Raw genomic sequence first — 13,284 nt, 5'->3', positions numbered from 1 at the left:
AAGTAGCCCAACGGCTACTTTTTGTAATCTAACGGCTACATTTAAATGGGCTGTTGGTTAATCCAACGGTCCAGGTTCAAATTTTCTTTTTTTTTAGTTTTATATTTATATATTTATTGAATTCAACGGCTTAGATCGAATATAATCAAATCTAACGGTAAAAAAAAATCTAACGGTCCAAATTTAAATCCAACGGCTAAAATAATTAAAAAAAATTATTTAACTTAAAATTCAACCAAAAACTCTATAAATACCTATGTACTTGTTCAAACATCCACACAAAACTCACTTTTCTCCTACAATTCTTCCAATTTTTTTTTCTACCATCTCTTCTCATTTCCAAAATTTTCAAGATGGTAAAAGAGCATGTTAGAGGTCGTAATTGGACATTTGATGAAGATATTGCTTTATGTTTGACATGAATTTTTGTTAGTGAAGATGGTGTCGTCGGCACCAATCAAAATAGAAAGGATTTGTGGGGTAAAATCGTTGATAAGTTCCATGAAAACTCCAACGCCGGTCGAAGGGAAGTTGGTGGTGTTTATGATCGGTGGAAGATTATCAACAAAGCGTGCACTTTGTGGAAGGGAAGCTTGGAGAGAGTCATGGTTAACATGCCTAGTGGAAGGGGCGCCTCAGAAATTGTGAGTTTCTTTGTTGATATTTTACTTGTCATGTACATAATAGTATTTTGCAACTAATTATTTTTATGTATTTGTTGCATAGGGTGACAAAGCAATGGCAATTTACAAGACAAGAACTACACCAAAAAATCAAGCTTTTAAGTTGCATCATGCTTGGAACATCCTCAAGGATTGTCCGAGGTGGAGAACCGATGCAAATCAACAATGTGGAAGATTATTTCATAATGAAGCCCCACCGCCAAATGATGTCAATGAAGGTGTGAATTTTGCCGACAATGAAGATATCGAACAAATAAGCCCAACTTCTTCTTTGCCAAGGCCCTCGGGTAGAGATAAGACAAAGGAAGCAAAGAGAAAAGGGAAGTCCCAAGATCCGATACATGCACAATTTGTTAGCGAAATGGCAAGAATGAACGAAAACCAGTGTCGTCGGCAAGAAGAATCGGCCCAAATGTTTTTGGCCATGAAGCAAGAAGGGGATAGGGAGCAAGAAAGGTACGAAACTAATTTGATAATGGAGGACCTCGATAAATACACTTCAGAGAGGAAGAGATACTTACGTGGTAAGCAAAAAGAAATTTTATGAAGGAATGCCACAAGAAGTATATTTCAAGATGATGATTCATCTTAAGACTATCACCCAAGTCCACCACCAAGTCAAGATGATGGATATCATTATTAGGTTTATGTAGTCTATGAGTTTTCGATTGTATTAAGTTTATGTGGTTTATTAATTGTCTTTTTTTTTTAAGTTTATGTGGTTTATCATGATTTTCATGTATTGATTTAGTGATTTTTCAAAATTTATCGGAATTTAAATATTTTTAGGTTAAAATGTTCATAAAATTAATTTAGTATACTCTACATAATTTTTTTTAAAAGTTAATTTTAAAAAAAAAAATTAGCCTTAGTGTTGTGGTCTATTTTATCTGACAGAGGGACTAGGGCCGGCGGCAGAGAGAGAGAGGAGAGAGATGTGTGTTTGTAGAATTGTAGGGGAATGTGTGTGTTGTTATCCCTCCTACATTGTGCCTTTATTTATAGTAGTAAAGGGAGAGAAAATATTCCTTCTCCTCCAAGTAATACAAGTTGTAATAGGAAAGGATAACTAGAATCAAATCTTATCTAGGATTTACACAATCATACTTAAACTAGGAATGTTTACAACACTCCCCCCTTGAGTGTGTAAATACTCAAGGTAGATTCAGCATCATGCAGAAGTTGAGGAAGTCGACTCGTTGGCACTGATTCCAAGGAACAACGCTTATTCTCAATAAGGTAGGAATTTGTATAAGTAGTAAGTCTCACTAAAAACCCTAAGGCTATGGCAAAAACCCAAGTAGGGACAAAATCCATAGTCTAAGGAAAAATGCGTGAGAAATGCAAAGTCAAAAGAAACGTCTACAGGACGTCATCAGGGATATGACCAGCCCAAGGTGGGTGCCTCGTTAAAACCTAGTTAGGTAGCAAAAACCCAGTGGGAAAATTGCTCCTAATCGTAGGGAAAAAGAGTACATTAAGATCAAGCAAGTATCCAGAAGATACTCCCCCTGAGTTTGACATAATTCCAAAGAGAAATAGCAAAGTTACAACTCAGAAAGTTTACGCATACCAATTCCATGAACAAGCTTCTGAAACGTTGCCTTTGGTAGTGATTTGGTGAAGAGGTCGGCCAGATTGTCTTGTGATCGGATTTGCGTGACTTCAATCTTCTGATGCTCTTGTTGTTGATGTGTAAAGAAGAACTTTGGCGCAATATGCTTGGTGTTGTCTCCTTTGATGTAACCCTTCTTGAGCTGTTCGATGCAAGCTGCGTTGTCTTCAAAAATCGTCGTCGGGGCATTAACGGCGGGATGAAGATCACAGGAGCTTCGAATATGGCCCACTACTGCTCTCAACCAAAAGCATTCCCGAGTTGCTTCATGTAAGGCGAGAATTTCAGCATGGTTAGATGAAGTGGCAACTAAGGTATGTTTAGTTGACCTCCAAGATATTGCGGTGCCTCCAACGGTAAAGACATAACCCGTTTGAGAACGTGCCTTGTGCGGATCAGATAAGTATCCAGCGTCGGCATAACCAACAAGGCGAGAATCAACCCGATGAGCATAGGGTGCGGCATCACTCGAGGATTCGTAGGGATAGAATAAGCCCAAATCCGTAGTACCCGTAAGGTAACGGAAGATGTCTTTCACGCTAGTCCAATGTCTGCGTGTTGGTGCATTGCTGTATCTTGCCAAAAGATTAACAGCGAAGGAGATGTCGGGTCTAGTGCATTGAGCTAAGTACAATAAAGCGCCTATCGCACTTAGATAAGGAACTTCAGGCTCCAAAATCTCTTCATCATCCTCCTTCGGACGGAAGGGATCTCGCTTTGCATCTAGCGTACGAACGACCATAGGAGTACTCGAAGGCTTCGCTTTATCCTCATTAAAACGGCGCAACACCTTCTGGGTGTAGTTCGATTGATGTACTAGGATTCCATCCGAACAATGCTCTATCTCGAGGCCGAGACAGTATCGAGTCTTACCTAGATCTTTCATCTCAAATTCCGACTTCAGGTGCGAAGCAGTTCTCGTGAGCTCTTCAGGAGTTCCGATGAGATTCATGTCATCGACATATACTGCAACAATCGCAAATCCGGAATGTGACTTCTTAATGAACACACAAGGGCATAGTTCGTTATTCACATATCCCTGACTAGTCAAATACTCACTTAAACGGTTATACCACATTCTTCCGGATTGTTTCAAACCGTATAGTGAACGCCTCAGCCGAATTGAGAGCGTGTTCCGGGGTTTGGAAATATTTGAACCAGTCAATGTAAGTCCTTCGGGAACTTTCATATAAATTTCCGTATCAAGATCCCCATAGAGATACGCGGTTACTACGTCCATCAGCTGCATATCCAGTTTTTCGGAAACTACCAAACTGATAAGGTATCGAAAAGTAATCACATCCATAACGGGTGAGTAAGTTTCGTCATAGTCAATCCCGGGGCGTTGTGAGAAACCTTGTGCTACAAGACGAGCTTTGTAACGCACAATTTCGTTCTTCTCATTACGCTTCCGAACGAAAACCCACTTGTAGCCAACGGGCTTCACATGTGGAGGAGTAGGAACTACAGGTCCAAACACCTTACGTTTCGCAAGTGAATCAAGTTCGACTTGGATTGCTTGTTTCCAGTTTGACCAATCAGCTCTACATCGACATTCATCAACGGAACGCGGTTCAATGTCATCGCTCAACATGATCTCAGTAGCTACTGCAAATGCTAATGCATCGTCGACAATCATCTCATTTCTACGCCACACATCATCTAAGCTAGCATAATAGACCGAAATCTCACGATTCTCGGGAGGAGGATTCGTCTCTTCAAGGACGCTTCCATAATCTAGAATTTCCTCATGAGTTGGGTAAAATGAGTAAGCGATAGTCGGATTCACGGTAGGCTCTTCAGGACCTTGTGCCGTGGTTTTCCTCTTCCGGGGGTGTGAATCCTTTGAACCAAGGGGTCTGCCACGCTTTTGTGTAGGGGCAGATGATTGGCTAGCCGCTAATGTACGTGGATCACCAGAATTGGCGTCCCGGGCTTCCAGGAGGGTAGTCCGTCGTACATTTGGTACATCCATCTTTGCAGGCGTATTCGCAGCTGGAATATGTGATCTTGTCACGCGCGCTAGATCGGTGAAAGCATCTGGCATGCTCTGAGCTATGCTCTGGAGATCTAATATGCGCTGCACTTCAGCTTCAGACTGAGCGGTGCGGGGATCTAAATGAGACAAAGTGGGAGTCGTCCACGATAATTCGCGTCATTCATTAGGAACGTTGACGTTCTTATCTCCCCCTAACGACGGGAAGACTGTCTCATAGAAGTGACAATCCGCGAAACGAGCGGTAAACAGATCGCCTGTCAAAGGTTCTAAGTAACGAATAATCGAAGGAGAATCATATCCGACATAGATTCCCATCCTTCGCTGAGGCCCCATTTTTGTACGTAAGGGCGGCGAGATCGGCACATAGACCGCACAACCAAAAACGCGCAGATGCGATATGTCGGGTTCGCATCCGGTGACCAACTGAAGGGCACTAAATGGTTGTGTCGCAACAGGCCTCAGGCGAACCAACTTTGCTGCGTGCAATATTGCATGGCCCCAAGCAGCGATCGGGAGCTTGGTACGTATGACCAACGATCGAGCAATCATTTGTAAACGCTTAATGAAAGCCTCTGCCAGGCCGTTCTGGGTGTGAACATGGGGTACAGGATGTTCAACTTCAACCCCAACCGACATGCAATAGTCATCAAAAGTTTTAGATGTGAATTCTCCAGCATTATCCAATCGAATAGATTTGATCGGATAATCAGGGTGGTGAGCCCTGAGCTTGATAACCTGAGCCAACAGTTTGGAGAATGCAGCGTTCCTTGTGGACAACAAGCACACGTGTGACCAACGTGTAGAAGCGTCAACCAAAACCATAAAATATCTAAATGGTCCGCAGGGAGGTTGAATCGGTCCACAAATGTCCCCATGAATCCGTTGTAGAAAAATGGGAGGATTCGAACGAATCTTGTCATAAGAAGGCTTAGTAATAAGCTTTCCCATAGAACATGTTTGACATGCAATTTCATGGATCGAACCTAAGCTTCGGGTTAGTGGATGCCCGTGTGAAGTTTTGAGGATACGGCGCATCGCTATTCGTCCAGGATGTCCCAAACGATCATGCCAAAGTGTAATTTCGTGCGCGGTCCCTGTGGTAGGGCCGGCCACATAGTGGCATTCTATGGGGCGTATGGTCGTAGTATACAGACCACTCGGGTTACGCTCCATCTTCTCTAGAATACGCTTCTGGCCATATTCGTAGGAAGTTACGCACAGAAATTCAACTCCGTTTTCTACGTGGGTTTCAGCGTGGTAATTGTTATCTCTAATGTCTTTGAAACTTAGTAACGTTCTTCCGGAACGTGAAGAATAGAGTGCCTCAGCAATGGTCAAGATTGTACCATTGGACAACATTATACGTGCCTTACCGTATCCTTCGATCAGGTTGGATGGGCCTGAGAGGGTTGTCAGAGGTGCATTCTTAGGTACGAAGTTAGTGAAATAGATGCGTTCACGCAAAACAGTATGCGTGGTTGCACTATCTGCCAGACAACTAACTTTCCCACTAGTCATACCTAGAATGAAAAATTAATTTGAATCGGTCACATGCATAAAAGTTTATAAAAACAAGTATCAATTCAAACTAATTTCATTTTTTCAAGGATTAAAAACTTAATATCCAAAATAAATCGCCAACTAATAATCCAAAACATAAAGGAAAATTGTTCAAAATCAACCAAAAAACAAGGTGGGGTTCGGCCACTAGGTGGAATTCGGCCCCAATTGTCTTATTTTAACTGAAAAATAAGTCTATGTCTAAGATTCTAATCTTCCATAGGAGTGGTATCCTCCTGAAAATCAGAAACCTCCATCTTTGTAGTCTCCGGTTCGTCCACTTGCAGGAAGTTTGATTCAAACTTCGTACGACGAGAATGATATGCATCCACAACCTTCTTGGGAGCACGGCAAATACGGGACCAATGGTCCTTGGAACCACAACGATAGCACATATCGTCATTCATTGTGGCAGGTGCTTTGCCCTTATTCTTGAAGTTCGGGGCCTTGGGAGCGAGGTTTGGGCACTTCTGGGCTTTGTTTCCTCCCTTGGATGGGCCTTGGCTCTGTTGACCTTGGTGGGATGGCTTCTGGCCGCCCTTACCACGCCTCTTTTGGCGTTTTGGGTGCTGATTAGTGCTATAATGTGCTTCAGGCACAGCAGTAGCCCCAGTAGGTCGAGCTTGATGATTCTTCATCAACAGCTGGTTCTGCTTTTCAGCAAGAAGTAAAACAGAGATCAAATCCGAGAACTTAGTGAACTTCTGAGCTCTATATTGTTGCTGCAGGACAATATTAGAAGCAGAGAAGGTCGAGTAGGTCTTCTCCAGGAGATCCTCTTCAGTCAAAGTTTCATTGCAAAACTTGAGAAGTGATCGGATTCGACAAACTTCATAATTATATTCATTCACAGACTTAAAGTCTTGGAAGCGCAAGTGCTGCCAGTCGTGTCTTGCTTCAGGCAAGAATATGTCCTTTTGGTGATCGAAACGATCAGCCAAAGCGACCCATAATGCACGTGGATCCTCCTCAACAAGGTACTCAGTTTGTAGAGCGTCATGGATATGTCTTCGGATGAAGATCATAGCAGTGGCTTTTTCAGCTTCGCCAACAGGTGCATCCGTTGCTTCTTCAATAGCAGGACGCAAGTTCTTTGCAGTGAGGTGGAGCTTCACATCTTGAACCCATTTGAGGTAGTTCCTTCCAGAAACCTCCAAAGCGGTGAAGTCGAGTTTGTTCAAGTTCGACATGTTCCTATCACAAAATAGATGGACAAGATGTGGTTAGTGTAATGGAGAAAAATCAATCCATTCACATAGGAGTAGAACATACAGGTTCTAATAGACATGTATTGGTTTAATTTTGCATGAAAAACTTCGGGTTTTCATGGGTGATATGTTTAAGTGAAAACTTCGGGTTTTCAAACAAGGCATGTTTAGAAGAAACTTCGGGTTTCAAAGTAATTATGAACTTCAGGTTCATATATTCCTGCAGGCAAACACAAATATATATGCAAACAAATATGCAAAGAATATATGCAGAAATATTGTATAATGATAAGTGAATTAATTTATTTTTGGTCTTCGGGGCCAAATTAAAGTGTGGGTGAAAATATAAAAACCCATATTATTTAAAAAAAAAAATTAAATAATAAAATCTCGGGGCCTAAAAATATAGGCCAAGAACCCTCGGGTGGGATTACAGGCCCACGGGGTGAGAAGAGGGGAATGGGCTGCTGTGTGCAGCCCTAAAAATTTTTTTTTTTTTTTTTTTTTCTCGGGCCGTTCCAGGCGAGCCCATAATTTTTTTTTTTTTTTTAATTCAATTATATTATATGCATGTATAATTTTAATGAATCACATATTTACGTTGATGCATATGCAAATAATAGTTTCAATGCATGTACATATGTAAGATTCAATTCATGGCAAATATCAAATTCACATAATTGTAGCAATTTTGATTATGAAGCATACACAATTTATGTAGAATCTAAAATACGTTAAACGTAAAGTTGGGTCATGCATCATGGTAAATGTTCATGCTATCAGGGCTTGCAAAATATCGAGTTAAAAGCCGTTGTTTGGAAAGAACCTGATTGCGTGATGATATGGATGAACTGGTTTGATGCAGAAAAAAAAATCTCCAACGTCAGATTCCTAAGCGCAGCGGTAGGAGCGTGCTGATAACGTGTTGTGGTCTATTTTATCTGACAGAGGGACTAGGGCCGGCGGCAGAGAGAGAGAGGAGAGAGATGTGTGTTTGTAGAATTGTAGGGGAATGTGTGTGTTGTTATCCCTCCTACATTGTGCCTTTATTTATAGTAGTAAAGGGAGAGAAAATATTCCTTCTCCTCCAAGTAATACAAGTTGTAATAGGAAAGGATAACTAGAATCAAATCTTATCTAGGATTTACACAATCATACTTAAACTAGGAATGTTTACAACACTTAGTTCTTTTTTTGAGAATCTGGGGCTCAAATTTTAGGCTAAAAGGGTTGGAGTAGAAAAGCTATTTCTGGGCTAAAACCTAAACTTTATGGGCTAAATATTTTTAGGTTTTAGGTCAGGGTTGGAGATGGTCTAAGTGTGTACACGCTGAGTTGGCTTACGTTGCATATTTTTGAATTACAAACTTTCCTTGTAGATAGGGTTTTCAATGCCCTGGTTGTAATCTGAAAGTACTATATACATATGCATCCCATCGTTGAAATGGGTATGCAATTGAAGTGAAAACCCCAAGTTCTTTAAGTTTTACACTAACTAACCGAACTCACATCTACGCATTTGATGATCATAACTGAACGAACTCACATCTATGCATTTTTTCTTACCTAAGCATAAATAAGATGAACACTTTTGGAATTTTCTTACCTCATGTATGTATTAGCTTCTCTACAAAGTAAATAAAATCTAACCTTTCAGAGAGTTAAAATTTTGCAATTTCTGAGGAGATTCTCATGCTAAATGGAAGAAGAACTAAGAGAATCTATTTGAAGAATCTGATGATGAGTCTGAGCATCTTCAGTAGCCAGAGAATGGTTCCCGGTTTAAATGTATGAATGTTGAGAGGAACTTTCCTTTTCTTTTCTTCCATTGAGACAATGTAGAGGACGATCGATCGGTTTACTATATGAAGAACAAGAAGATCCTCAAACCAAGTTTTTTGTGGAATTGTAGTATGTCATCCTTCTATTTCATAAACTAGCGTTGCTGGAAATTTTTCCTGCGTCCTTTATCATTCCTTGAATTATGTCAATGAGAGAATTCGTAGTTTGTACTGACAGAACCATTGTCCCACATCGGAAAAGGAACTGTTCATAAATTGCACCGAGATTCTTTGGGACAAAAACCCTATACTTTGAGTTTGAGAGGAAGTGAGAGATGTCTGCTCGAACAACTGGTATACGAGCTTGCGTGGTTTCATAATATGGTTGCACAAGGAATCAACTAATGAACCATGTAACTGAAATTATATCAGAATCTGATTAAAAATAACTTTGGTTAAAAAATCAAGCTTTGACACTTGACGGGGGATGTTTTGGATTAAGCCACACAATGGGTCGGTCATAATTTGGTATCGAACTTGTCATTCAAGAGGGTCAAATATAAGACCTCCCACTTACAAGTTTGTAAGATTACCACTAGACTGTAATACTAATAACATTTAGAGTTAACATAAAAGAAATATTATTTTGATGGACTTCACACACAAGTTGTGAGCACTTAAAACAATAAAATTCCCACCAAAACCGTAGATTTTAAGGAAAAATGCTATATGTATGAGTGAGTGAGTGAGGTTCAGTGATCACACAAATGACACAAGGCAGGAAGGAGGCTAAACAGCCGTTGTGCCATGCTCCCTGGTTAGTGGTCACACGTTTGAGTACGTCAGTATCTCCCTCGATGAAGAGACACCGTTCCAGAATCCAGATGGCATTCCATCGAACATTCGACCCTATAAAGGTCAACTCAAAGCAGCCCCCTAAACACATGACATTGACAAAGAGAATTCAAGAACCTTGTAGGAGCAGAGTTTAATCTGTCATTTCCAGCTAAATACCTCATTTTTCTTGTTCTTTCAGTGAGGAATGGAGAGGAAGCAAGAACGAGAGTGGGCCGAAGCACAAAAGATTGTGATAAGCAAAGACCTTGTGGCTGCAGCTAAACAGCAGCTGCAGTTTCTAGCGGTTGTTGATCAAAACCAGCATCTCTATGACGGTCCTGCTTTGTACAAGGCCATTTATCGGTATGCAGTGCAGGTTAACCAGCGATTTTTAACAGCTAGAACCTTCTTCTGGCAACATTATGTTCCAATGGAAAATCAGATTAGTAATTCAAGAAAAAGAAACTAAAATAATCAGAATGCTTAAATGTGGGTATTTTGTTTGTCAACTTTGGAAATTTCAGGTACAAATATTGTTGGCTTCCCTTACTTGCCAAGTATGCTGAATCTGAGGTTTCAGAAGGTCCTCTCGTCGTGCCTCTTGATTGCGAATGGATTTGGCATTGTCACAGGCTCAATCCGGTAGACAACTTCATGGATTAAAACTCACACATAGTTCTTCAAATTCTTTCACAATCATCCCAACCTGCATTTCTTTGTTGGTTTTTCAGGTGCGTTATGTCACTGATTGCGCAAATCTCTACGGAAGAATCCTTGTGAACCACAACATTGTATCCTCCGTTCAGGGAACCTGCAAAAAGAAAACAGAAGAAATTTGGATCAAACTATATCCTGAAGAGCCATATGAGCTCGATATGAGTAGCTGCCTGTCACATGGCAGTGCCAAAAATTATTATGCAACTTCCGAAAGCACAAAGTATAATCTAGCATCGGCTGTCAGAAGGCAGATTCCTTTCTTTTACCAGGTAACGGAACAGAGATGTCATCTGAAATTTGTTATCCTATCCAAACTTCTGCTCAATAACTGCGACATGTACAAACAGGTGTCGAGATCTTACATGAATGACAACCTCTTTCTCGAGGGAGCTGTGGACAGATACAAAGGGTTTTTGCATTTGATCAAGAGAAATAGGGAGAGGTCTATTACGCGCTTTTGTGTTCCGACTTATGACATTGACCTCATCTGGCACTCCCACCAATTGCATCCTGCTTCTTACTGTAAAGATCTTGTGGCAATAATGGGCAAGGTGTTAGAGCATGATGACACAGATTCTGACCGAACCAAGGGTCAAAAGCTAGATGTCGGTTTTTCTGAGACCGCCAAGCAATGGGAAGAGATGTTCGGTTCAAGGTACTGGAGAGCAGGAGCAATGTACAGAGGCAGTGCTCCATCTCCGCTCCCCACCTATCTCAGCCAACTACAAATACAAACAGGGAGAAAGAAGGTTGTTCAATCTGATCGGAACAAGAATATTATTCAACTTCCAAAGACAACGTTTGTAGAGGTAGATTCCAATGTCTTCATCTCCCACATTCTTTCATTACGTGAGTTGCAAGAAAGACACACTGGTTACCATCCCGGGTGGTTTTCTACCACAAGTTGTTTCCTTGTCAAACTTTAAGGTTTTACCTTTTCTGCTTCCTGATTCACATGCAGGTTATGCTGGAAATCGTGGCGGTCAAAGACTTACCAACCGGGCATAAAGGCAGCCTCTTTGTCACCTTTAGTAAGAAACAGCCAGACGTGTTCTTCAAGACTGGAAAAAGGATAAAAATTTCTTCAGAATCAGAGCAGAAAGCGGTGTCTGTTGTTCAATGCGAACCTGCGGGAGAGCTTGTATTCGAGCTTATGTCATATTCCCCTTCGACTCTGTCAATGTCAAAGACTCCTATACTGTTGGGAACTTCATCAATCACTTTAGATGACCTCCTCAACCCAGTTTCTAAACTGCAAGTGGAGAAGTGGTTTGAGTTGACACCGAATTCTGCAGGTCCGGGTTCAAAGCCCATCAGCATACGCATTGCTCTCTCTTCAACTACTCCGATTCCATCACCATATGGTGGTGAAGACAAGGCAAACAGATGTGGTGGGGGCGGTGGTAACTGTGGTAGCCAGCGTGGTGGTGAAAATATGGCAAATAGTGGTGCTTGTGGTGGATGCGGTGGTGGATGCGGTAGTGGATGCGGTGGCGGTGGTGGAGGAAATTGTGGTGGTGGTTGTGGCGGCGGCTGCAGGAGTGCCCGGTTTGGGATATAAATCAGAAAATGACTAGATATGCTATACCTATATCCAAAATAAATCAGACGCAAACCTCATCCTACAAGTCTACTTTCAGCTGTAATCAATGCAATGTATCAGAAAATAATTCAATAAAATTTTATTCTCTCTATTTGGTTTCTAGTAGTTACAAGCATGCACACGGAAGTCTTAGATATAATTTCTCCCGTCCAATATCGCTCGTATAAAATAATAATAATAATAATAATAATAATAATAATAATAATTTAGGATGAAGCTCTTTTGCATGGTAAAACATAACATGGTTGCATCAGAACTGTCTCCTCAAATTTTCGTAATTTTTTTCACTTCGGATGGATTGTCAATCAATTTTGTCTCATGGAAGTACCAAGTGACGGCCATTTTTGAAACACATAACCTCATTACAACAAAGGAACACGGAAACAACCTTCTAGATCTTCGTTTGGAGTAGCAATTTTCACACTACACTCACCCCCTTGTTTATATTCTTTGATACAAAACAAAATAATTTATGTCGTACATTTTAGCCGCTAAATTCAGCAAATCAAAGGCATCCAATTCTTAATCATATTCTGATTTGATATATTTATTTTCCATTCCGATTACCACCATTATTGTGATATATTTCTCATATTCTTTCACGTCCGTTGACCAACTTTTGGATGCAGATGCTCATAGAGGAAGAGGAGAACAACTTACATAATACACCACCACATGACGACCCGTATAAATGAAATATGGATATGTGAATAAAAGTTATACACATTTTTATTTTATTAAAATAAGACATCACCATAACGATATACCCGTATTCTCTAAATCCCGGATTAAAGAATCTAGTCTCCCGTCTAGAATAATGATAATAAACATAATAAAGTCCACTTGGATGACAGTGGCAGACAAAATCAGAAGTACAAAAGCCAAGGTGGAAAATGAGTATTCTTCCTATTATTTAAGGGAGTGTGATATCCATACATCATTTTTTACATCTTCCACATTTTTTTGATTTTCGGCCGTTGGATCGGATGAATTGAATAAAATCAACCGACAGAAATTAACAAGAAGTGTGTGAGAAGTAAAAATTGATGTGTGAATAGCACATCCATATTTAAACTCTACGTAACGTACAAGTTGCAGCTCCTGTACGTTATGCAGCTCCCTTTCTTTTTCGTTTTTTTTTCGTTTTTTTTTTTTTTGTTTTTTTTTTTTTTTGTTTTTTTTTAAAGAAAATTGCAGCTCCTTTTCATAGCAATTTTGCAATAGAATAGAACTACAGCCAATGTTCTAAAAGTCGTTAGGCGCTAGTCGGGCGGCGAGCTG

At 40.5% G+C, this 13,284-nt stretch overlaps 2 protein-coding genes across 2 annotated transcripts; one reads left to right on the top strand and one right to left on the bottom strand.

Annotated features, from left to right (window-relative positions):
- Positions 1-5,875: 5,875 nt before the first annotated feature.
- On the bottom strand, positions 5,876-8,225 carry LOC126632287 (uncharacterized). The gene is made up of 2 exons (XM_050302640.1): positions 7,892-8,225; positions 5,876-7,051 (listed from the first exon to the last, which is right to left on the bottom strand). The coding sequence occupies exon 2, from the start codon at positions 7,045-7,047 to the stop codon at positions 6,067-6,069; it is 981 nt and encodes a 326-aa protein (XP_050158597.1). The 5' UTR covers positions 7,048-7,051; positions 7,892-8,225; the 3' UTR covers positions 5,876-6,066.
- A 1,584-nt stretch (positions 8,226-9,809) lies between these two features.
- On the top strand, positions 9,810-12,094 carry LOC126632285 (glycine-rich domain-containing protein 2-like). The gene is made up of 5 exons (XM_050302637.1): positions 9,810-10,046; positions 10,208-10,325; positions 10,415-10,669; positions 10,748-11,209; positions 11,362-12,094. Exons 1-5 carry the CDS (start codon positions 9,889-9,891, stop codon positions 11,959-11,961), a joined length of 1,593 nt encoding a protein of 530 aa, XP_050158594.1. The 5' UTR covers positions 9,810-9,888; the 3' UTR covers positions 11,962-12,094.
- Positions 12,095-13,284: the final 1,190 nt, after the last annotated feature.

Source organism: Malus sylvestris, chromosome 8, assembly GCF_916048215.2.
Source record: "Malus sylvestris chromosome 8, drMalSylv7.2, whole genome shotgun sequence".
Classification (NCBI taxonomy): Eukaryota; Viridiplantae; Streptophyta; class Magnoliopsida; order Rosales; family Rosaceae; genus Malus; species Malus sylvestris.
Note: the sequence above shows the minus strand (reverse complement) of the source record. Positions and strands in the feature narration are given on the sequence as shown.